Below are 26579 nucleotides of genomic sequence, written 5' to 3'. Positions count from 1 at the left end.
AATTTATAACTAATTATTTTTTATTTTAATTATTCAATTGGAGATTCTCTTTTTGGTATACGAACAAGATAATCATCAATAAAAGACCCAAAATAAAAATATTTGTCATCTTCTGCTACTTCAGTAATCCTTGGAAGAGTAAGACCATTATTATCATGATAACTTTTAATAATATTTCCATTGAGATCTAATTCAAGAAACAATGTACCAGGATGAGGAAGTACACTTTCAATTTTAACAAATACCCATGGTGGAATATTTGATGCTAAAATACTTCTAATACTTCTTGCTAAAAATCCATTATTAAGGAAATCAAATATTGATGGTTTTTCTTGACTACGTTTAGCTCCTAAAGCAACATAAAATGATTTTCCAGATTTTGATAATCTAATATTATCTGGCATACCAGGTAAATTATCAATAAATAATTTTGCTTCATTTTTTTTTGGGCCATTTACATAATACCTCCAAATATTTGCTGATGTAAAGTCACATACAACAAATGAATCACCATCAGGATGCATTTGAATACCATTTGGAAAATAATATCCTGTTGTTACTTCTGTTCCTTCTCCTGTCTCAATATTTATTTTTAATACTCTTCCACGTGGTTGATGTTCAAATATAACTTTATGAAAATCATTGTATCCATATTTTGTAGATGCATCAGTAACAAATATTTCTTTTTCATTATATATAGTTAAATCATCAAGAAGTGTAGCTTTTTTGTTATTAATTTTTTTATTAATATCAAATACTAATTTTAATGTTTTTTTATTAAAATTAACTATATATACTCCATTTACTGGATCAACTGTTATCAATTCATCTTTATTTAATTTTCTTATACCAAGTGGTCTTCCACATTCATAAACATTTTCACCATTACAATTTTTTGCTAATTTATTTATTTTTATTTCATCTTCAATAATGCCATTTCTTATTTTAACAATTTTTCCATCAAGAGTTCCTGTATATATAATATCATCATCAATAACAATTGACTCTGGTCCAAGAAGTTGTCCTTTTAAAAGCCAATCACCTCCAGAAAGTAAATTATTTTCTTCCAAAATACCAGTTAATGAGGGAGGTGGTTGTAAACTATAAATAAAATATTTATTATATTACTTTATATCTTACTGATAATCCCGTACATTTAAATCTCCATAATTAATTAAAAATCGATAAAATATTATTGAAGTAATAACAGTTAAAAAAAATATGAAAAATTTAGTTATCATATTATAATTGATATATAGAAATAATTTATATACTTTTAAATATTTTTATAAAATGAATTTAACAAAAATATAAAACAATGAATGTATATATATATATAATTTTAAAACATTTAAAAAAGAATACTTTAGTAGAAAATAGTTGTCAATAGTATGTCAATCAAAAGAGCGACACAACAATGTGTATTAATATTTTTTATTTTGTGTCATAATGATTCATATTATTTAATGATAATTAACAGTATATAAGTGTTTTGTTTAAAAAAAATTAATAACTTTAAACAAAATATATAGCTACATTCTTTTATTTATTAGTTTTAAAAATTTTATAGTTAAAACTATTTATTTAAAACAACATTATTTTTTTTATTTTATTATATAAATTAATTATTTAAAATTTCATCTTCACTTATGTTTTCGTCTGTAATATTTTCTTCTTTTGTTTCAGGTAATAAAAAAAATAATATTGTACTAGTAGTTGATAGTACTGCAAATAAGATCATTAAATTGCTATTTTTTGGTATCCAAGTACGTAATAATGTATTTAATATTCCTCCAAAATTTGCTATTGTTTGACATAGTCCTATTGCTGTATTTCTTATTTCAGTTGAAAAAATTTCAGGAAAATAAACATATATACAAACATATGTAAATGCTAAAAGTAATTTACAAGCCATCCAAAATATAAGATATGTTGTTGTATAATTTTCTGGTATAAATATAAGACATATACATGATATCAAAATTGCAATTGAACAAACTATTAAAGGTTTTTTGCGATGAAATTTATTCATAATAAATGGTCCTGATAATACAGATGGTAATTCAGCTAAACCAGAAAAAACAAAATTCCAATAAGGATTACCAGATAAAGTTGAACTACTAATTGAAAATGTTAAATACAAAAGAAATTGTGTCGTCCATAAAAATGATGTAACAAAACTATAAATTATATATTTTTTGTGTACAATAAAATATTTAAAAACTTTCATTATTTCATACTGTGTTTCCATTATTTTAACTTCATTAATCATTTCATCAATATTAACATTAACTTTATTATTTATAAATTTTTTTAAACCACTTGAATTTTCTGATTTTAATAAAAAATAAAAACTTTCTGGCATAATAAAATATGCTATAAAAAAAACAATAATTAATGGAGCTGAAAGTAATATTGATAGTACATCCCAACTTGGAAAATAATATGCTATTAATGCTACTATACAATATCCAACAGACCAAAGAACATTAAACATTAATCCTACTGTTGTATGATTATCAAATGAAACTGATTCAAGTACTAAAATCCACATACATACTCCAGCTGCTGGATAAAATATTCCTTGAATAACTCGTAAAATCAAAATATAACTATATTTTGGCATCCATGCTGTTAACATTCCTGTTACACCAACAATTAAAAAAGATCCTAAAGAAATTAATTTTCTACCATAAATATCTGATAAATAAGCGATGGTTACTCCTCCTATCATACATCCAATATAAAAAGTTATTGAATACCATTGCAATTCATTGTTACTTAAATTATACTATTTTCACCAAATCTTATATTATTTATATTTTACTTACAGTATCTTTCATTTTTTTTGATTTATTTAATCTAGGATTACAGTCATCACAAACAATATCAATTTGAACAAATGATGGAATAAGCATAGGAAATATAGTTAAACCCCATATAAAAGCTCCAAAAAGTGATAATGATAATTGTTTATAATTCCATATTCCTAATTTTTGTAAAACAATATCAGGTTTTGGAATAACTGGGGAAGACATTTTTTTTTTAATTTCTTTATCGTAAAAAAATTTTTTATTTCCCTAAACTATATATATATATATTTATTTATTTTAAATTTATTTTACTGAAATCTAATTAAAAAAAATTAGTGGCAATTAATGTAATTACTTAATTTTGTATAAAAATGTTTATTAAAACTTGTATAATTTTATAATAAAATATATATTATTTTAACAATTTTTTTGATTTAAAAATGTATGTGTTATTTTATTATATAACATAAAAAAGAAATTTTTAATTAATGAAATCATTACTTTTATCAAATATTTGTGTTAATTTTCTTTTCTATATAGTTATATTAACAAATTTCATTAATATTTTTGATTTCTAATTTTTAGAAAGAAAAAAAAAAATATTTAATTGCATATATTAATTATCAATATTGTTAATCTTTTACTATTTTTAATTTACCGCCAAATGTTTTTGTTATTTTAATTTTTTTTTTGTTGTATAATTATCATAAGCGTCAATCAACTATTAGAAGTAATAAGAAATTTGACCTTTTTTTTTTGTTCTAATTATGCTATCTATACCTAGCATACATTATAAAGTCTATCTATACTTTTAATATCTAAAAATATATTTTAAACATTTTACATACCTAAAAAATATTTAAGTTTTTAAACATGTATAATTTTATCGTTTTATTATATTAAATTACATTAACTATTCCAATACGACATCATTAACATTACTTCTATTTTAATTTTTTAATTCTATTAACTAAAATTTATTACAAAAGTTTTACTATAAAGTTTTTTATTTTTAAAATTTAAATAATAAAATTATTCTAAATGGATGATTTTTTTTTGTCTTTAAATTTAAATATATAATTTTTATTGACGTAAAATTTTATATAAAATATTTTGTTTATTATGAAAGATCTTATTGTTGTTTTTAAAATTAACGATTATAAATATTTTATATTGTTAAACTAGCCAATTGATTTTTAAAAACAATTAATTGTAAGAGAATAATAATGCTTTATTCATTTTTAATTTAAATTCTTAATATATGTATTAAATAATATTATAAGTTACTAATTTAAATAAAACAATTTTTATTTTTATTTTTAAAATATAATAATTAAAATTTATACTACAAGTTTTATTGAATATAATTTAGTGAATAATTAATTATTTAAATACTATCATTTAATGGCTTAAAAATCATATTGTAATCTTATTTTATTTTAGTGATATAGAACAATTGTTATTCTTTCATTAGATAAATAATAACAATGAACACGCCGAAATCAGTAATTGCATTATCACAATGTTTTGGAACAGTGCAATATGTAAGTTTTAATAATTTTACTTATTATTTATTAAAATAATTTTCTCAATCATCATATAAATTTATTATATATTTATATATTTAAAAATTAATAAAACTTTATTAAGGTATAAAAAAGGTTTTATGATAAGATTATAATTATATATATATTTCATTAGTCCATTAAAGTTCTAATTACTTAAATAATTGTCATTTTAGATGAGTAAAGAAGATCATGACCGCGAAAGAAATAGATGGCAACAAAGACTAGACGAAACTGAAGAGAAACTTCTTGAAATGTCAAATGCGAATTCACATATGATGCAAATAAAGGCGCAACTGGTAAGTTTTAGTGTCATATAAATAATATTATTATATATATATATTTATCATAACTTAATTATATATAAATCAATTAGACAAAATATAGTAACATTAAAATAATTTAACATATTTTTATCTAATATATTTTTAATTAATATTATCTAATTATGGCATTCATTGGTTTACAGAATAAAAAAATTATTGAGTTTGAAAAAAATCAAAGACCGTTAATAGAACAAAATAAAAGATTAAATGAAAGAAATAAAATTTTAACACAAGAAATAAGAAAAATTAATGATAAATTAACACATTCTCAAACTGATATGATTAGTCTGGTATATTAATACTATTAAAATATTTTTTATTATTTTTTTATTTTCTTTTTTTTAGAAAGATAGTTATGATAGATTAATAAAAGAAAATAATATTTTGAAAGAACAAAGAACATTTCCAGAAAAAATTAAAGAATTAGATCGTTATCGCAATCAAGCTCTTGAATATTCAAAATGTATAACTGCATTAAGACATGCTGGTATGGAAAAAGATAAACGTTTTGAATTATTATTACAAAAATACAGAAGAATGAGGAGAGCTGTCATTAATAAGGTAAATACAGAGTTAGATGAAGATAAAATGAGTCAATTTGGATCTGATGGTTCAGTTGAAAGTTTCTCCTGCTTAGATACAATAAATGAAGATTTATTAGAATTTGAAAATGTTGAAAGACAAATAAAGAGTGAAATATTTGATTGTAGTGAGAAAGACAATGACATTGCTCAAAAAGAAGAAATAAAATTTTTAACTGAAACAGTTGAAAAACAAAAAAATGAGATACAGATGTTAAAGGATAAATGTAATAATTTAGAATCAGAAATTGCTAGTTCAAGAGAATGTAATGATTTGTTAGAATTTCAAATTTTGGAAATGACAGAAAATATGAAAGATATGCTTCCAATATCTAGTGTTGAACATGAACGTAAAATGTATAATGAAATAATTAAAAAAATAGTAGTACTATTTAATTCAACAAGTCAAATTATAGAAAATGAAAAAAAAAATCTTCCAAAAAATATAACAATATTAAATAATATGTCATCAAAGTTATACATTGATATAGATAATGAAATTAATGATGAGAAAATAGAATTAATAAATAACAGAATTTGTACATTTACTAAAAATGTACAAGCAATAATAAAAGAAAGAATAGAATGTGATAAAATACATGATGCTGAAAGAGATGCTTGGAAAGATGAGTTAAGTAAAATGTATGATCAATTACAGATTGCTTTACAAAATGTTAAAGTTCTTGAAGAAAAAGAACATCCTATTAGATCACTTTTAGAAAGAAGATTGGAAGAAGCTCGTTATAGATTAAAAGAAGCATTACAAACTATTGAAAATTATGAAAATCTTATGGAAGAAGCTAATAATCGACTTGCTCAATTGGAAGTTTCAGAAAAAAGAAACGATGAATTAGAGAAAAAAGTTATTTGCCTTCAGACGTATGTAAATGAATTTGAGGAACAATTTGCTGCACAAATTGATGTAATTAATCTATTAAAAAAACAACTCGAACTTGTGCGCTAATACAACATAAAAATTAAAAAAAATAAAAATATTTTGAATTATTAAATATTTATCTAAATTTATAGTTAAACATTTTTTTTTAACTAAGATAACAAGATAAAAGTAATATTAGAAAAATAAATATTTGTCATCAAGTAATATTAATCAATTTTTAATTTTTTAAATCAAAAATGATATAATTGGATTATTATACTTTAAAGGGTAAAAAAATATAATATTTTAAGAATTATTAAAATATTGTTAATTAACAATATAAGTAAAAATTAAAAATATATCATATTAAAGAATGAAGATTGAATTTTATAGTAGTAAAACAACACTTTATTTAATATTTCTACTTGATAAGAATAGATAAAAAGTTTCTTTTTTTTAAATTGGTGATAACGTAAAATTTTGTATTAAGATAAATTTCAAAAGGTGCAATAATCTATAATGAAACATTTATAATCAAGAAAATTATAATTTTTTAAATAATTTAACAAGCTTATTATGATTAAAGTATACTTAAATAATTATTAATTTTATAATTAGTAAATAAGTATTTCAATATTTTTTTGAATTTTTATTTTTATATTACTTTTTAATTCTTATAAATTTGTATTCACTTTTTTTTATTATTGTATTTCTTAATTTTTTTTTGTCAAATCTAAAAAACATTTATTTATTATATTTACATAACTAATATAATAATTACCTCAGATATGTATTAAATTTAATATCAGAAATAATTTTATTATTTTATTAAGATATATTTATTAATATTTACTTATTATATGTAATTTATTTTAATGATATAAAAGTCAGTGTTCATATTATGTAATATAGATAATTCATTATACGTAAAATACATTTGACTAATGAATTTCTAGTATTGATATCATATTATCAATGCCACATTCATTCAAAATACATTTAAATAATGAGGAAAAATATATTTCTTTATGAAAAGTAATATGATAATAAAATTCAAATTAACAACAATAAGTAAAGCCTAATATTACTTTAAACAAAAAAGATTAAAATAATAGCAAGTAATAAAGAAAGTATAGTATAGTAAAAGTAAATAACGATTTTTGCTATTAACTTGATTTAATAGATTGTAAATAAATTATATAAATGACAAGATAATGCTAAAAATTAAAGATAGGTAATATATTTGTTGCAGCATCATTATTTAAAAAAAAAAAAGTTTCTTCGCATTAAGGCGTAACAATTTACAACTACTAAAATTATGATTGGCATTTTTGAATATATTGGTTGTACATATTATCAAATATTTTCAATAAAATAAGTTAAATAAACTTATTTTATTACATTATATTAACAATGAAAAGTTTCCAACGCTTTTTTGTTATACTTTTTTTTATAAATTTTATTTTTGGACAACATTTTGCACAAGAAAAACAACGACAACATGGTGTAAAAACACAAATTATTCATAGAATATTTTCAGATTATGATCCATCATTACGACCACCACCACAAGGTTTTTTTTTTTTTTTAAAACTATATAAAAATAACGTTTTTTTATTTTAGAAGGATCAGAACACAATTCAATAGTGGTAATGGCTTCATTAGTTATTTCAAGAATAAATCTTGATGGTCAAATGGCAGAAATGGATATTACATTAAAACAACAATGGCTTGATAATCGTCTATCATACCAAGTTGATCCACGTGAAGGTATTGATGAAATAAGAATTGATAGTAGTCGTGTTATTTGGACACCAAAAACATATTTTCCAAAATCTAAACTTATTTCTATTGAACCAATGGATACTTCTTATGTTGTTGAACCATCAGGTTTTATTAGATCAAAAGAAAAACTTACACTTCAAACATCTATAGAAAATACACCATCTTTTCCATTTTCTTCTGATAAAGCAATAACATTAAAATTATCTTCTAAAGAGAATAGAATTGAAGATGTTGCTTATGTTTGGTCACATGCGCCACCAGCTTTAAAACCAGTAACAGTTTTTGATTTTGCTCTTCCTATGGGATATTCATTTAAAGAAGCATTTGCTGGTGATTGTGTTGGTAATTATACAATCGGAAGTCATTCTTGTATTTATGTAACAATTCATCTTGAAGGATCATCTGGAGAATCATTAATTTCATCATTTATTCCATCATTGTTATTACTTATTTCTTCATGGTTACACTTTTTTATTTTACCAACTTGGTCAGTTCCTAGAACTATTAGTGCTATAATACCATTTATTGTATTCATTTGTGTCGCATTATTTTCAAATAATTGGTTTTGGAGTAAACATCTTGGAAGTGGATTTCAATATTGGTTATTATTTTGTATTGTTTTATCTTTTCTATCCTTTTTAGAATATTTTCTAGTAATAATTTTTAATGGAAAACGTAAAGAAATGCATTATATATTACCACAATCAACTCAAAATAATAATTCTTTGACAAACAATAATGAAGTTAAAGTAACAAATATACCAGTTGAAATTGATGATCAATCACTTTCAAAAACTAAATGCCAGAAATTTTTACAAAATATTGATATTATTTCACGAATCATTTTCCCATTAGCAACAATTGTATTCATTCTTTTATTTTCAATTTTCAATTATTTTTAAAACTTTTTTTTTGATATATCTTACTTTTAATAAAAATATATATAAAAAAACAACTAATTATGTTTTAAAGTAATTCTTTTTTGACATTTCTAACAAATTACATTTTAAAAATTTATGATAATTATTATTTATTTTTAGAAAAATCTTATTTTTAAACTTAAAATTAGTTTTTAATTTGTTGTTTAAATTGATATTTACTAATATTTTATTTGTTGTTATACATTTGTTAAGATAATTAAAAAACATTAGTTGTTAAAAATGTTTTTTATTATAATTTTCTAAACAATGTTGTCTTATCAATGTTAAAAAAAATTTCTTTATAATTAGAAATTTAAGTTGCTAATAATATATTTTAAGTAAAATATATTTTTTAACAAAAGATATATTATTATAACCAAGCATATTAATCTTTTTAATAAATCTTTTAACTAAAATATAATATCAAAACAATTTCGTAAATAAAAGTAGCAATAATGTTTTTACAATTTAATATTAAAGTATTATAAAAGTAATAAAATATTAGTTAATATAATTTAATTAGCTGTATATCAATTTTTTTTTAGAAATAAAGTTGATACAATATTTTTAAAAACTAAGTAATTACTACTAATGTTTTTTGAATAAAATAAATATACTATTAAACAAAATCTTTTTTTAGTTTACATTAATATTAAAAAAAACAAATTTATACATTAAAATTATAAGTATATTTTTTTTATCTATTATCAGGTTTAGAAAAATAAGCATTATTCTGATTTTATATTTATATAAAATATTTATTTATACAAAATTATTAACTTTTCTAACTTTTATTATTATCATTTGTATAATAATCATATTGTGTTATTGTTCCCTTTTGTTTTGATAATTTAAAAAAAAAATTTAATATTTAAAGTTTATACTTGTTCAGTGATTACACAAAACACCAAGTACTAGAAAAAAATTAAAAACTTTCTTAAAATACTATTAGCAATTTTTTCAAAATTAGTACTTTATATTATTTGTTTCCTTAAAATTAAAAATTTTTTCGTGTCTCTAAAATGTTCTTAAGACAGGTTTATTATGTTATTTGATTTAATAAAAAAAATATAATAAAATATAAATGAAACAAAAATCATTTTTAAAAAATATTAATAAAAAAAAGATTAACATTTAAAAATAAACAGACATTTTAAAAATATATATTTTTAAAATATGCAGAAAAAAAAACTTGAGAAGAAAAGAAAAAAAATTTGACTAAATTTTTTTATTTCTAGTTAAAATACATTTAAACTAACAAAAAAATAGTGAATGATTAATGAACCACAAAGTATAATGGCAAAATATTAAAAAAAAGTTCAACTGTTTATTATTAGTAGGTTAATATATTTTTTTATTGTAATATGAATGTATACATGATAATTTATTGTTAATTTAAAAATGTTACAAAATTACTAACACTTTTACAAATACTTAGTAAATTTTAACAAATTATATTTTCTATATTTTAAATTGTTTTATATAATATATCAATAGTATATATACACTAGATTTATAATTTCTCAGTTATTTTCAAATTTATTTATCAAAAAAAATTATGTAATATAAATAAAACTTATAAAAACAATAAATTATTAATTAAAAACTTTAGACAAAAAGTTTTTGCATGTTGTAAAAATAAATTATAATGTGTTTTTTTTTTTCATATCTAGCATAATTAAACTTGACTTTTATTTTAAAAAATTTATCCTTCGAATTATTTTTATTGAATAAAGTACTAAAATATTTTTAGTTTTAATGTTACATCTATCCTAAATATTATTAAACATAAATTACACCCACAAGAATTTATAATAAACTTTAAAAAAATTAATCAACTTATATTTAAATATAAAAATATTAGTCATTTTTATTAATTAAAATTGTTTTTATATATGTAATATTTAATTAACAAATTTATCTATTTATTCTCTTAATACTTTTCTGTTAAGCAATCAAAATTATTATTTACAAGTAAATTTATAAAAAAAATTATTTTTTAAAGAGAATAAAAAATAAAAAAAGTTTGTTAATAAATACGAAATATTTTATAATGTTAGATAAATTAAATTTTTTTTCTGATTAACGATAAAAAAACAGTTACAAATGAAAAGTTAAATTTTTTTATATTTCCTTTTAATTGAATTATATTAGTGAAAAAGTTTTATAAAGTTAGATACACTCAAATAAAAAAAATTATTTTTTTCCCATTTCTTTTCCACGTTCACAAGATGCTGTTATTGCCTCAATAAAAGCAGATCGTACAGCCCTTTTTTCTAGCTCAGCAATACCAGCTATAGTTGTTCCTCCAGGACTACATACTTTATCTTTTAAAACACTTGGATGAATCTCAAGCTGATTAACCATTTCAGCAGCTCCAGCAACTGTTTGTGCAGCAAGTTTTAAAGCTAAATGTCTTGCTAACCCATTTTTTACACCACCATCAGCAAGAGCCTCAATAATAGTAAAAATGAAAGCTGGAGAACAACCACTTATAGCAGCTCCTGCATCAAATAAACTTTCTTGTAATTCATGACATTCACCCATACATTTTGCTATACATTTTGTCATGTCTTTTATTGCTGGATCAGTATTAACATTATCACAGGTTAATAATGTTATGCCTTTTGAAATTTGACATGAAATATTTGGCATTAAACGTATGATACTTTTATGATAATTTAAAGATACAAAATCTTCATACAATTGTTCTAATGTAATACCAGCCATTACAGATATGATACCATTTGTATGTACAAAGTATGACTTTTTTAATTGCAATAATAAAGAATTGTATGTTTGAGGTTTAACACAAAGAAATATTAAACTAAAATTTGTATTAGGAAGACTAAACATTTCTTCATTTGAAGTAAAAGAATTATGGAAACCATCTTCTTTCCAAGCAATACATGTTTCAGAAGAACGTACACTTATATATATATTAGATATTGGTATAAATTCTAAATTTTTAATTAAATATTTTATAAATTAAACTTACTATCTTTAATTAATGCATGAATTATAGCTCTTGCCATATTTCCACCTCCAATTATTGCAATATTATCATGAAATTGATAGTCTTTTTGATGTTTATCAACATCAGAAATAACATTGTTATGTTCATTCATTTTGATTTCTAAAAATATTAATTGTTATTAAATAATAAAAAAAAAGTTTACTATAATTTTAAAAATGTTCTAAATATTAAATAAAAGATAAAGTTCGATTACATTTAATATGTAAAAATATGTATTACATGACTCGTGGAAGTATTGTTTAAAAAGTAATAAAGTACTTAAACTAACAATTTATTCAATTCAAATTTAAAACAATTTTATTAAAACTATTTATTATTATTTCATTATAATAGCAATAGAAAATTTTTAAATTAATAAAATAGTAAATACTTGTCTATTTAAAATCTTAAAGAATAGCAAAAACGACTATAATGATTGGAAGAAACAATTTAAAGTATAAAAAAAAATAACAAAAATATTGTAATCTGATAGATAACTTTCATCTATTAAATAATAAAATATTTAGTATGCTCGCAAATTGAATAACAATAAACTTATTAATAGGTAATCATATACTAAAAATAAATTTTTGTTAACAGGAAGTTATGACAATTATTAATTATTGAAGCTCTTTTAGAAATTATTAATAGATTAATTAATTAAATGGTTATCTTAATAATAAAAAATTATATAGCAAAAAATAAATAATATCATTGTAAGTTATACTAATTTGTAATACTAAAAACTAATTTATGTAAGGTAAATATTTATAAACTTAACAATATGTATCTTTTCAATAATACCCAAATTTGTTTCAATATAAGTAAATGAATGAAAAGTACAAAATGATTACTTTAGACATTCAATATTTTTTAAATTTTAAAAAATGATTACAAGTATAAATAACATTTTAATATAAAAAAGTGATTATAAAGATAAATTATTGTTCGATAATTCAAAAAAAAGTAAAATATAAACAAATGAAGTTTTAGAAATTTTTTAAAACATAGTGAAAATACCATAATGTTTAAACAAAAATATATTTTATAAAAAAGTTTAATTATATTACAAAGAAAGAATAATTTTTTTGTTTAAAGTTTTAAGAAAATCTACTATTATACTATTTATTTATAAATCTTTTAAATATTTTTGTTTCATAAGTTAGTTTACTACAATTTTTTTTGATTTGATATTAAAAATTATCTTATCATCTAAATTTTATATTAATGATAAAAAAGTAAAGTACAATATTTGATGTTTGAAAAGTTATAACTATAAATTATTTTACTAATTTTAATAATTTGAAACATTTAAAAAAATTTAATTTTTTATATAGATAATTTTTATTTAATATAATTGTTTTAACTCTAAAAATTTTTTATAACGTTTACATAGAAATCCATAGAATAAAGATTATTCAGTTTATAATATAAAAAAATTCATATATATAAATTTTTGTAAACAAATTGAACAAAATCTGTAAAAATGTTTAGAAATAATTAGTAAAAATAAATTAGTCTCCAAAAAAATATGTTTTAAATTAGTTACTAATACTAGAATTAAACAAAATCATCCAATTACAACTATACTATATAATGTCATGGAATAACTGCAATTAAAATAATTGTTAAATGTTTTTAATTCAATATTTAGAAAAAAATTTAACTTTAAATTGCTTTACAAAATTTAAAATAAATTATAATTAAAAGTATAACTTTATTTTTTAGAGATAAAATTGTCTAATTCCAGAAAAAAAGCTTATTCTGAAAACGCAAACGCAATTTCTAAACAATCAGAATAATATCAAAGTGCATCTACATAACAAATATAATCATTTTATTTTAACATGATTTTTTTAACATATTAAAGATGCTTTTGTATAAAATATAAATATCATTTTTTGTTATATTCTTTTATATAACATACTATTAATCTTACTAACATTTATATTGATTTTATATATATACGATTTATATATACTTTAATCAAAAAACTTATCTATAAAACAAAACGAAAATTTCATTATTGCATTAAAAAATAAATAATAATCATTATTTAGAAAATGTTATACCAACATTTAAAAATATAATATATTGAAAAAAAAAAACAATAAATTTAATTTTATGGCACAATTCTTTTTTATTAAAATTAATATATTCTTGAACAACAGCAAAATTTTGTATCAACTAAAAAAATAAAAGTTATAGTTTTATAAATGTGAATAAAAAGCTCTATTAAATAGTTTTTAGATATTACAAGATTTTTTATGTTTATTTGTTTATTATATTATATTTATAGTATTTATAAGTTAAAAGGTGTCGATTTTCTTCATAAATTCAAAGCAGGACAAATGAAGTTTTTAAAAAAAATAATATGAAAAATAACAATATTTCTTAAAATTTTTTATTATGATTAAAAAATATTTTAAAGAAAATTGTTTATTTTTGTAAGCACAGGAATTTTTAACAATAAAATAGTGTTTTAAACAAATTTTTTTATAAAGTATTAAAAATGCACGATTTATTATTATACTTTGTATATATTATGGTTGTATAATAATGAATATTTTAGATTTTTTTAGCTTACAAAAGTTAAACTTTATATTTATTCAGATCATTTAAAAATAATAACTTAATTTTAAAAACATTTTAGTTTTATTATTATCATCTTAAAACATTAAATTATCACAAATTAAATGATCTAAGGTTTCATAACAGAATGATTACATAATTAAAAAAAATAAAACTATAATATATATTACACTTTTGAGAATCTATAAACTTAATAACATAAATTTTAATAAAAAAAAGAAGTTTATTTTCATTTCTCATTAGAAAAATAAATAATTTTGCTTTTCAGTCTGTTTATAATTACTTCAATATTAATATATTAATAAAAAAAATGTCAATCTATTATCACTTAACCTTTAAGCATACAAAACATTTCTAAGAAAAAAAAAGTTGTTTTTTATTCTTATCCAATAAAGTATTACATATATATTGCAGTTATTGTTTTTTTTAATTTAAAGATTTTACTTTTTGTAAAAATGATTTAATTTCTTTGTTAAAATTAAAACAAAATATACAGTAAAAAATAATAATTATCTTTTTAAAATTTTTTTTTATTTATTCAATTATATAAAAATGTGCTTTTGTTTATTTGATTTTTCTATTTTAATTTAGATCATAATGATTAATAAAAATAAAACAGTTTCTTAGTTTTTAATTTTCTTAAACAATTTAACTTTGTAGTAAAATTATTTTATATATATACATACTAAAATATGTGGTAAAATAAATAGCAATTATTAAGCTTATATAAAATCTATAAACCACACAAATAAATGGTAATATTATTTTGTAAAAACTTTTGTCAAAATTTAACAAAAACACAGGGGATATAGCTCAGTGGTAGAGCATGTGACTGCAGATCATATGGTCCCCGGTTCAATCCCGGGTGTCCCCTTCCTTTTAGATTTTTAAAAAGCAAAGTTTTATATTTTTATTTGTTTTACTTACTGAATTGCTTTTCGTTTTGTCATTTTAAGTATCATTTAATAATAAAACCAATAAAATTGAAAAATATTTTGCTAACAAATAATTTTTAGGCGATATTTTAGTTTTGAAGTAAAACATGCTAATTATGTTTCTTAAACAATAATTTTTTTTAATTTTCAAGTTATTAGAAACTGATAATCAAAAAAACTTTTATGAATTTATAAAAAAATCACCTAGTTAAATTAACAAATAATTTTTTTCTATAAAAATATTTAGTTTAGCAAATATCTTATTTTATATATTTTTGATTTTTAAAGTAATTTATAAACAAATAATCAATATAAATAAGGATAAAACTTTTAACTACAAATTGTACAATCTTTAAAAAGCAGAAATATCTTTCAATAATTGTTATAACATTTTTTAGTTTCAATAGCTTGTGTTCTAAATGAGTATGATAAAAGTACTATAAAATATTTTTTTAATTATTTTTTAAAAAGAAATTTTAAAACAGATAAATTTTTTTTTATAAAATATACTTTTAAAAACAATAAAAATTTAATATTATCTTTTAAATGGTTTTTAAATGAAAACTATATTTCTTTTACATATTTAACTATTTTTAGAATTTAACATTATTATTTTATGGTTTTTACGTTACTTATATATTGATATAAAACTTTTTTTTCTCGTACATTTGAAAACCTGTACTTTTAACATTTAAATAAGTTATTTTATTAAAAAAAATAATTTATTTTTGATGAGTCAATGAAGTATACTTCATTTTTAAACTACTTTTTTTGAGATTCTTTCAAATAAGTTATCAATCTGTTTATAACTTCATTCAATTATTAAAGTCAAGTATTCTAATTATATAGCTAAATTTTTAATTTCTAAAAAAATTGATGTTAAAATATCCAGTAAAATTGAATTTTAAAAGTAAACCATTTAGATTTTATCATATTTTACACGCTGCATAAAATAAAACAAAAATATAATTTTTTAAAATAATTAAATATTGTCTACAAATGATATTCTGCTGTTGTATCAATAATCTTTATAGCAAAATGGATCTATTTTTAAAAAGTGGATATCAAATTTTATGACGTAGTAATGTTTTTAATCATAGGTCAAAACTTGTCTATATAAAATTCACAATATTTATTAACATAAAGCTCTAATGAAACTAAACTATTTCTTACTTATTAGATTAAACATTAACCTTTAAAATGCCCGACAAACGATTTTTATTAAAGTTTTTTCATAATAAACCGTTAAAATGATTTTTTTATCTTTTTTAATAAAATTTTTAAAATAAATTTTGATTATTTGTAGTTTTGCTAACAGCTTTTTTTACATTATCTGTCAAAAATTTAATTATTTTTACTTTTTTTTTAATTTAAAAAACAAAAGAAAATTTTTATTAACATGTATAACTGGAACATAGTAGTAATAGATGGCAAAAAATCAATGTTTAATTTTTATCAAATGCCATATGAATGGTATTTTGATTTTAAGATTATTTAAATTTCAAACTATTTTACGATAGGTATTTTTAAACTTTTTAGTAATAAAAATGCTTTTTAAATGTTATAAAAAAGGTTTTAATTTACAATTTTTATATTTCAAACTTTTTTGTTTTCTCACAATAAAAAGCGTATGAAAATTGTTTTTGAAATACTCTATGATAAAAATAGGTAATCACGACCAAGTAAAAAAAAATATTAAGTTGATGTCATTTAAAATTACAATAGTTATTTTTGTTTTTTTAGAGTTTAATTTTATGATTATTAAAGCAAGTAGAGAAACACAAAAGAGAAATACTTTTATTAAATTAATGTTAATTCATTTTAAACAAATTTTTTTGAGTAAAAAAATAATAACGTTATAAATTTGTATAATATTTTATTTATTTTAAATTCAGTTATGAATTTTAAATTTTTTTTGTATTAGCACATTTCTGTGTAAACTAGTTTAAAAAATAAAATAAGTTTTTTTATTTTTGTAAAAACACAAAATTAAACAAAATATACCTTTAAATTGCTGTTTGCCATCAAAAATATAAAATAAAATATTATTATGCAAAAAAAGAAATATTTTTTAAGAAAAATGAAAAAACTAATGAACCCGACGTGATTTGAACACGCAGCCTTCCGATCTGGAGTCGGACGCGCTACCGTTGCGCCACGGATTCACTGTTGACGAAGCATTCTGCTACAATTAATTAAGATTTGTCAAACATTTAACTTGTTAAAATTTTACTTCAAATTTTCAATAATATTTACATACATTCACTATACTAAATTAAAGTTTACCAGCATTTATTTAAATATAAATTTCTGCTTTTCTTGTAAGATTTTTAATTACTGTTTCTGCTCTAATTTTTCGGGTAGTTTTAAAATTGTATAAAAAAGGAAATTTTTTATTTTTTCAAAATATAACTATTTAATGGAAAATAAATTATTATTATTACTTTTATGACTACTTTTAAGGCAATAGTTATATAGAATACATATATTTATTTTAAACAATATAGAAAAAATTATCGTTTCAAACTAATATTAAAAATTATTTATGTTTTACTAAAATAAAATTTTTGTGAAATATTAAAACCTTTTTTTTAAGTAATATTAAATATTGAAATTAGGTTTTTTTGAAAGATAGCTTTTGAAAAATATAAATGTATGCAAAATTTAAAAGTAATTAATTAAAAATAATGTGAGTTATAAAATTGGACGTGTTTAAAATTTTTTCCAATTTTTGATTTTTACCGATTTTTCTAGCATCAGCAGCGTGGCGCAGTGGAAGCGTGCTGGGCCCATAACCCAGAGGTCGGTGGATCGAAACCACTCGCTGCTATTCCTTTTGAATTTCTAAATCTAAATTATGAATATTTTAAGATTATAAATAAATTTGTCTTATAAATTACTTAAAATTAATATTTAGTACTTTTCTTTTTATTAATTTCAAAAAGTATTTATAAGTCTCCAAATTCTTGTTAAAATCGAGAACACTATAAAAAAATTAAAAGTTTTTAATTTTAATATATGTATATATTAGAAAGTCAAAATTTACAGTTTAAAAAAGCAACGTCATTTTGGTAAGAAATTTCATTTACAAATAAATTATCATTATATTAATAGTTTTAAAATCTTAATTATGAAGAATAACTTTTTATAAAAAAAAACTATTAAGAACAAATAAAAATATGAAAGATTGAAAATATACTACAACTTTGTCTAACTAACAAAATAAACTTTAGTTATTTTAATCAAACTTTTATTCTCTTACTTTATTAAAAGTAATTAACAAACTAACGTTATTTTTAAGAGTACAAATATTTTATAAAAAACTAAAAAATAACTTGTAGTCTAATAATTTTTTCAATAAACTTTAGTATTTTTATTCAATTTAAAATGTGCTTATTATGCGTAAAATTGTTGATATCTTTTGCGTAATTTCTAGATTTTTTTAATACTATTTATATAAGATATATACATTCTTCTAGAATGCTATAAATCAAAAGAATATACCTGTTTACAGAAAAAAATTGACAACGGGGATATAGCTCAGTGGTAGAGCATGTGACTGCAGATCATATGGTCCCCGGTTCAATCCCGGGTGTCCCCTTTCTTTTAGACTTTTTTTAAGATTCTAAGAAGCAGATATTTCTATAATTTCAAATAATTCTTTTTTAAATTTTTAAATTGATTGTATTAATATAATTTTAATTAAAGTTTCTTATAAAACAGTGAAAGATACAGGAGTTTTTGATGACAAATATATTGATGATATTAAATAAGTATAAAAATAATAATATTATAATTTGATAGTCATTGTTTTTCTTTATATATCTTTTGGTGTGTATACCAGAATAAATTTATTTATTTCTAACAAATTAATAAACTAACTATAAAATGTTTCATTGCAATTGTTAAAAAAAATGCTTTTTAAATAACTCTTTTTATGGTTTCAATTATGCAATACAATATTTTTTATATTTTTCAGTAAAAATCTTTTGAATGAAATAAATTATATTTTTAGTTTTTTTAATTTATCATAGATTTATAATCTTTATAAAATTCACATTATATTGAACATAATTTGTTTTATTTTTTATTGTTTTTTCTAAATCTTTAATATCTTTACTCATTTAAGGTGAATTTGTAATATTTTAAAAATGATTCCATAGCACATTAATTTTATCTAAAGGCTGTGGCGAGATGGCCGAGCGGTCTAAGGCGTCAGTTTAAGGCACTGATATCTTCGGATGCGTGGGTTCGAATCCCACTCTCGTCAAAATTTTTTTTCTTATTTATATTTTTGTTTTTTTTTGCGTTGAAAATTAGATAATAACATGAAAATATAGTTAATACAACACATAAGTGTAGATACATATAAAAAATTTTAAGTTTACGTTTTAGTTCTCCAAAAATAATTTTAAGCTCTTATCAAAATACATTTAATTTAACTTCATTAATTCTTGCGAATGTGCTTTTGAGTTTAATTCAAATAATAATTTTTAACAACTTTATTATTAACCATTTTGGAACTATTATTTTTTTGTGGATCTAATTTCTTCAGATAAAATTATGCAAAAAATTGTTAGTTATTTTAAATGTATTAATTTTATGTTTTCAAAAAAAAAATTAGTTGAAATTAAATACTTTCTTATCGTAAGTACAACTTTATGAAACTGAAAACTAAAATGTTATAAAAAATCTCAGCTCTGATATTTTTCTAAATGTAATTATTAAAATTTAGTAATCATATAAAAAAAATATTTTTAAGGAATGATAATTACAATAAATTTATTTGTTAAAAGATGGTGAATAACATAACGTAACTGGAAAATAAGAGAATTAAATTTGAATTTTAAAAATATCTATAATTACAAATAATTTCTTAATCTTCAACTTGAAAACTTACAACAAATATTTTTGGTAAAAGACTACATATAAAAACATGAATCAAAATATTGATAAGCAAATTGGTAGTAAAATGATTTTTAAAACAAAATTTATCTTTTCATGTTTTTGTTTTAACGAACAAATTTAAAGCGATAAAAAAAATTTTATTCGCTTTTATGAAAATAGTCATAATGACATTCTGATGTAACAGAAAAATAGAGTAGATCATAAAACACAAACGACCATAAATTTGGAAATTAATATATATTCTGAAATAGTAATATTTTTAATAAAAAATTAAATTTCATGTTTAAAAAATAAATAACATTTTTTAATATATGAATTTTAGGATTATGATTAAAAATTCATAATAAAGTTCAATTTATTAATTAAAATCAAATTTATTTACAAAAGTAGCAACTACGGAGTTTGCAATTTTGAATATTTTTTTATATATAAAAAAAAGTTGTACAAATCATGTTAATTTTATTTGATCTTTTAAATGTTGTGAATTTTAAAATAGTTATAAATTCTATAATTTTATTATTTAATAATTAATTTATTGTAAAAATCGTGATATAAATTATTCTAAAGTATGATTTTGAAAACAAAAAATATAATTATTATTGTTAATAAAATGATACACTTTCATTTCGTTTATAAAAATTATTTCATTTTTGTATAACTAATTAATTTTTTATCTATTTTTTTCTTAAATTATGAATGATCTTATGTTGTTCATATATTTATAATAGTCTTATTAATATTATTAAAACGTTATTTATACGTATAAATTACTAAATTTGCTAAGATTATAAAAATATTAAATATTGGTTGAAAGACAGCTTTTAAGAAAATGACGTAGAAACATTTTAACTTTCTAGGAATTATAAATATGAATTAAATTAAATTATTATTATTTTTTTTAGTCAAAACATATTTTCTATTTTTTTCAGTGCTTTAATTTATTTTCTTAAATTTAATAATAAAACATACAATATTAGCATTCATAGCAATAAGATTTATTTTAAAAAAAATTTCGTATTATTTATCATTATCTTTTGATTTTAAAAAAATAATTGTTTTTTGTTGCTGTATTCGATCTTCCACTACCTTTTTATGCAGGATTACTTTTTTAAAAAACTAATTTTTGTTATTTTAATGTTATGGCTAATTAGAATAGTTTTATATGGTTAAAAATGAACATTTTTGATGTCACCGGGGACTTAACTCAGTGGTAGAGTGCTCGCTTTGCATGCGAGAAGTCGCGAGTTCAATCCTCGCAGTCTCCATAAATTTTTATTAATTAACACTTTTTTCCCTATAAAAATTACTATTATCAAATAAAAAAATTGTGTGAAATTAAATATACAAAGTTTGTTATTTTTTGAAAATATTTATAAAAGTTATGTATAATATATTTTTTTTACCTTTAATAGACAACTTTTTTCAACTTACTATAAAAGTTAATTAAAAAAATTTCTAAATCTGTGATTCACATTGTTGTAAAATTATATGTTTTTTAAAAAAAAATATATTCACACTTTTTCTATATTTTTTTGTTGTTATTTTTCAAATATTATAAAGTAAAATGTTTTAGATATAACGAGGTATATGAAAATTGAAAAAATAATTGTTTAATGTTAAGTTTTATTTGATTATAAATAAAATTGAAGATATAAAATGTTTTGAAAACCACTAATCAATCTTTTTTGTATATATAAGGTGAATCATTGATAACCTTATTATATAGAATAATAAATTCTAGTTAAAAATAAGTCTATTCGATGGTTAATATTAAAATAATATAAAATGGTTAGTTTTAATTCTTCTTTCTATTTATAATTATTGAAGTCATTGCTTTCTTTTTCAAATTTTGTAACATTACTGTTACTACATGTAAATTAGATAAATTATCAATTTATGTTTTCAAATATATTTTATTTCCATTGTTTTTACTTTTTTTCATAAAATTAAACTATATTAGTAAAAATTAAAGCTAATAGTTTATTAGAATTAAATTATAACAAAAAAAGTTATATATTACCTTTATTAGTAAAAGTATCAAGATTAAAATAAAAATGTTATGAATATAGTGTAATTATGATGTTTAATTTAAATTAATTTTTACAAAATATTTCACAAACCATCAAATATATATTTAATATATTTAATTAAATGATACAATTTTTATTACAATTTGATTAATTTATCATATCTGAATCAAAAGCAAACTATAATAGTAAATATTACATATTTATTTATAATTTGATTTTAACTAGTAAAATAAAAGACAAAAAATTTTTCATATTTATACAATTTAAATAATAGCATATTTTAATTGAAAAAAGGAAAATTAATATAAAAAAATATTTATGTATTATTGTTTTTTTTTGCTTAGAAAAATCTCATCAAATTGTACAAGAAATATTTGTATTTGCAAGTGAAAATGTCTGATTTCATATATACATAAAAATATGTAATAATTTTTTTGAATATTTAAAAATGTATTTATTTAAAAAAAATAATAAAAAAATTATCACAAAAATGAATTCTGAAATAATGTTTAGATTATGTACATTATTACCAATGGCATTTACTGCTTTATTTGGTATAATTATTACTATATATTCATTCTTTAAAATTAGAACTATCAAAAAATTTCAAACACCTTTTGGATTTTTAATGCAAGCATTTTTTTCAAATATTTTTTTATATTTTTTTGTTATACTAATTTGGTTATTATTAAGAATCTTTCTTAATATAAATACTTTTATTGAAAATTCCAGTCATTATTTTGGTTCTGTAATGATATTTTCATGGTATTTTATTCAAATGATTACAGTAACAATTTCTATAAATAGATTTATTGCCATTAGTATTCCTATATATTATAGATTGCATTTTACAATTGAAATGACAAAAATTTCAGTTGGAATAATCTTTTGTATTACAATATTTTTAAGTATTATATCATTAATAGGTAAATATTTTTTATAATTTATAAATGTTATATATTAATTATGAATTTATAGATAATTGTGGAATGAAATTTTCAACAATAACATTAACATGGCATTATCCTAAAACTGTATGTGGTAGAATTTATTCATATTGGTTACAATTTATTGGAAGTTTATGCATTTTGTTAATAAATTTAATGTTTGATATTTTAACTTTAATTTTATTAATTTATCGTAAAAAACATTCTATTCTTCCGTTACCAAAATTAGAAAAATCAGCAACAATAAAAACTTCATGTTGTTTTAGACAAGATGTTCTTTTTTTTTGTCAATCATTTTTACAAAATATTAATGCGTTGTTGATTGTTATCTCAATAAATTTTTTCACTAAATTGATAAAATCTTTATATGGTAAATTTTATTTTACTACATTTGCTTGGTTTCTTTCATACGTAATGGATGTTGTAATTGTAATTGTATTTAATAAAGAATTACGAAAAATATAGAAAAATATGATATAAAAAGAAAAATAATATTTACATGTTTTTTAATATTAATCAAATATAATAAAATTTTGATATAATAATTAAAGTTTTATTAAATTTATATTTTTTTTTCTTAAAAAAGTTAAAATATTTTCTATTAAACGCTTATATAAAAGTTCATGATGTAAATAGATAAAATATAACTAAAATAAAAATATCTTTTGATTAATGTTTTAGAAAACATATTACTAATTATAATCATTTTCAAAAGATGTTAATACTTGATTAATACATAACAAAAATTAATATCATTATAATGATAATTTCTATTAATTATAAATTTTTATATTAATTATTTTAATATTTGGTAATATAATAATGCTAATAATTATTAATATCACACTATTATTTAACTCTAAAATTATGTGATATGTAAAACTTTTTTTTTTGCTTAATTCAAATCGTTTTTTACAAATATTTTGGTATAATTGTTTTACAAAATTAGAAAAATATTCTCTAGTTATCTTTTTATCATTTGAAAAATAATTTATAAGCAAAATTTTTTTGTAATCCTAGAAAACTAAAGTTATTACCTTCTGACTTTAAAAAATTGACTTTACTTTTTTAGACGACAGATAATTGGTATCTTTATACTCTTTTGATTGTTCATTTTATATATAAGTATAGTAAATAATCCAAATTTCACACGTGGTTAAAAATCTTTTTTTGAAATCTATTATTTTCTTTGAAAAATGCTTCAAACATTGTTTTGAAATTATAATTCTAATGTGCTTTTAAACGATAGTCAATAAATACGAAACCAACATTATGATTAGATTTTTCAGTTCTAATTCTTCAATTATTATTTAATGTGTGCGTTCCTCAAAAGCCTTCATCATTTTAGATATCTTTATGACCGTTAATCTTCAATCTCCTAATATTAAATCATAAACTTTTTCAAAAATTTCTTTCGTCGATGCAGTTTTAAGACGAACACTGCGTAGATCATCTTTTACGCTTGTTCTTCTACGTTTAAATTCAGCAACCAATTTCTTAATGATTGAAAAAGAAGGAACATCTTCTTCTTTTACATGTTGCATTTCGTCAAAAATTTCTGTAACTGTTAAGCTCTTTTTTTTACAAGATATTTAATTATTGTTCTTTTTTCAAATTTATTCAGAATAGAAAAAATTTCAAAATTAAATGGTTTTAAATATACATAACTGATAAACTAAGTAGCTTTTAAATTTGTTTTTTTTATTTCCTGTGATAAAAAATTTTTCCTCAAGATAGGTCATTTTGTGGTTTCACTTTTATGATTATTGTTTCAGGTAGAAAACTTTTCAAATGTTTCAAGTATATCGCCAAAATACTTTGTTAGAAATATAATGAAATGTAAAATTAATTTATCTTTTTTTTCTATCATAAGTTTATGCATTTATAAGTTTAATCACATATGACAAATATCTAAATATATTAATACATTATTAAAAGCAATGTGAATAAGCTAAATTTCTTTTTTTCCTTTAAAATTTCCCTTTTTTTTTAAATTTTTCGCAACTACTTAAAAACATTCTAATATATTTTTATCCAATAATTTTTATTGGATTTTCTTAATCTTTCACACGGAAAAAAATATTCACATAATAAATTTTTTTGGTATCAATACAAATGTTACAATCTTACAAAATTATGCATCATTTTTAATGTAATATATTTCTTAATGCTTCTTCTTATCATCGCTGATACTATATGAAATATTTTATATCTGCTTCATTTTTTAAATATATACTTAATTTGTTGTTTTTATTAAAAAGGATGTAAGTTTCATTAATCGTTTTTCTATTTTCTACAATAGTTTTCTAATTGTTTTGTGTTTTTTTATAATTATCATATATTGTTACATTATTATAACTTCAATTTTATTTTAAAGTTTTTATATTTATTCTGAGTTATTATTAATTGTTTCTATTGTATTTGGTCTTTAATTTTTAACATTAAAATTAATTGACATTAAGAGTTACTAAATTTTACTATAATCTGTTTTATCAAAATTTTTTTTCTTTCTTAAATGCATTATTGAGGTTTTTACTGAAGAAAGTGACTAATAAAAAAAGCATAAGTTTTATAGATAAAAAACAAACAATATTAGTTTTTTTGTTTGATTTTCTTCATTATCTATTAATTTTTCTACAACATATTAAAAAAAATTTTTTTCTTATTTAAAATTCTTGGCTTTTCTCTTCTTTAATTAATTATACTCTTGATCTATTATAAATTATTTAGTAAAGTTTATGTTAGATGACTTAGATTCTAAAATATTGGTATTACTTCTAACGAAATGCAACTAAGAAATATTTTTTTATTTTTGTTTAGTATCCATTTTAAAATATTTTTTAAAAATAATATAATGTTAATTTATAATATTCAAAAAAATTTTAATCTAAAAAAGTAAAAAAACAAACTATCATTAAAATTTTTTAATATAATTAAATTACAAATAGATTTAATAAACAATTTTTTTTAATTTATTTGTAAAATCACAGTTTTGCGTCAATATCATACAAAAAAAAATATTCTATTAAATATTGTGTTATCTTTTTCATTGAATCATATTTTTTTTTTAATTTCGTTCATTATCAATATGTTCTTCTTTTGTTCTATTTTTAGAGATAAATTTTGTAGACATTTTAAGCTGAAAAGGTAGAACAAAAAAATTAATTTATGGTAGAGATAAAAAAAGTTAGTTTCTTTTTAATTTCTTGTATTTATTTTTTATTAACAACATACGAAAATATTTTTAAATATAAAGTAAGAGCAACGCATATAAAAAAAAACTT

The 26579-nt window shown here is 19.1% G+C and overlaps 6 protein-coding genes across 6 annotated transcripts; 3 read left to right on the top strand and 3 right to left on the bottom strand.

The window, feature by feature from the left end:
• Positions 1-29: 29 nt before the first annotated feature.
• On the bottom strand, positions 30-1241 carry SRAE_X000247000 (Six-bladed beta-propeller, TolB-like domain and Strictosidine synthase, conserved region domain-containing protein; the record flags this gene model as incomplete). The annotated part of the gene is made up of 2 exons (XM_024645751.1): positions 30-1101; positions 1141-1241. 2 exons carry the CDS (start codon positions 1239-1241, stop codon positions 30-32), a joined length of 1173 nt encoding a protein of 390 aa, XP_024500003.1.
• A 380-nt stretch (positions 1242-1621) lies between these two features.
• SRAE_X000246900 (Solute carrier family 22 member 13) lies at positions 1622-3038 on the bottom strand (the record flags this gene model as incomplete). Its single annotated transcript, XM_024645750.1, has 2 exons — positions 1622-2791; positions 2832-3038. 2 exons carry the CDS (start codon positions 3036-3038, stop codon positions 1622-1624), a joined length of 1377 nt encoding a protein of 458 aa, XP_024500002.1.
• A 1262-nt stretch (positions 3039-4300) lies between these two features.
• On the top strand, positions 4301-6249 carry SRAE_X000246800 (Hypothetical protein; the record flags this gene model as incomplete). The annotated part of the gene is made up of 4 exons (XM_024645749.1): positions 4301-4357; positions 4555-4677; positions 4848-4994; positions 5050-6249. The coding sequence occupies 4 exons, from the start codon at positions 4301-4303 to the stop codon at positions 6247-6249; spliced, it is 1527 nt and encodes a 508-aa protein (XP_024500001.1).
• Positions 6250-7575: 1326 nt separating this feature from the next.
• Positions 7576-8849, top strand: SRAE_X000246700 (Gamma-aminobutyric acid A receptor/Glycine receptor alpha family and Neurotransmitter-gated ion-channel ligand-binding domain-containing protein; the record flags this gene model as incomplete). The annotated part of the gene is made up of 2 exons (XM_024645748.1): positions 7576-7735; positions 7786-8849. 2 exons carry the CDS (start codon positions 7576-7578, stop codon positions 8847-8849), a joined length of 1224 nt encoding a protein of 407 aa, XP_024500000.1.
• A 2214-nt stretch (positions 8850-11063) lies between these two features.
• On the bottom strand, positions 11064-11995 carry SRAE_X000246600 (Pyrroline-5-carboxylate reductase 3; the record flags this gene model as incomplete). Its single annotated transcript, XM_024645747.1, has 2 exons — positions 11064-11827; positions 11866-11995. 2 exons carry the CDS (start codon positions 11993-11995, stop codon positions 11064-11066), a joined length of 894 nt encoding a protein of 297 aa, XP_024499999.1.
• A 10843-nt stretch (positions 11996-22838) lies between these two features.
• SRAE_X000246550 (GPCR, rhodopsin-like, 7TM domain and 7TM GPCR,serpentine receptor class x (Srx) family-containing protein) lies at positions 22839-23760 on the top strand (the record flags this gene model as incomplete). Its single annotated transcript, XM_024645746.1, has 2 exons — positions 22839-23274; positions 23327-23760. 2 exons carry the CDS (start codon positions 22839-22841, stop codon positions 23758-23760), a joined length of 870 nt encoding a protein of 289 aa, XP_024499998.1.
• Between the last annotated feature and the right edge of the window lie 2819 nt (positions 23761-26579).

This window comes from Strongyloides ratti, scaffold srae_chrx_scaffold0000008 (genome assembly GCF_001040885.1).
Source record: "Strongyloides ratti genome assembly S_ratti_ED321, scaffold srae_chrx_scaffold0000008".
In the NCBI taxonomy this organism is placed as follows: domain Eukaryota; kingdom Metazoa; phylum Nematoda; class Chromadorea; order Rhabditida; family Strongyloididae; genus Strongyloides; species Strongyloides ratti.
The sequence above is the reverse complement of the archived record's forward strand: the minus strand, read 5'-3'. Positions and strand labels throughout refer to the sequence as shown.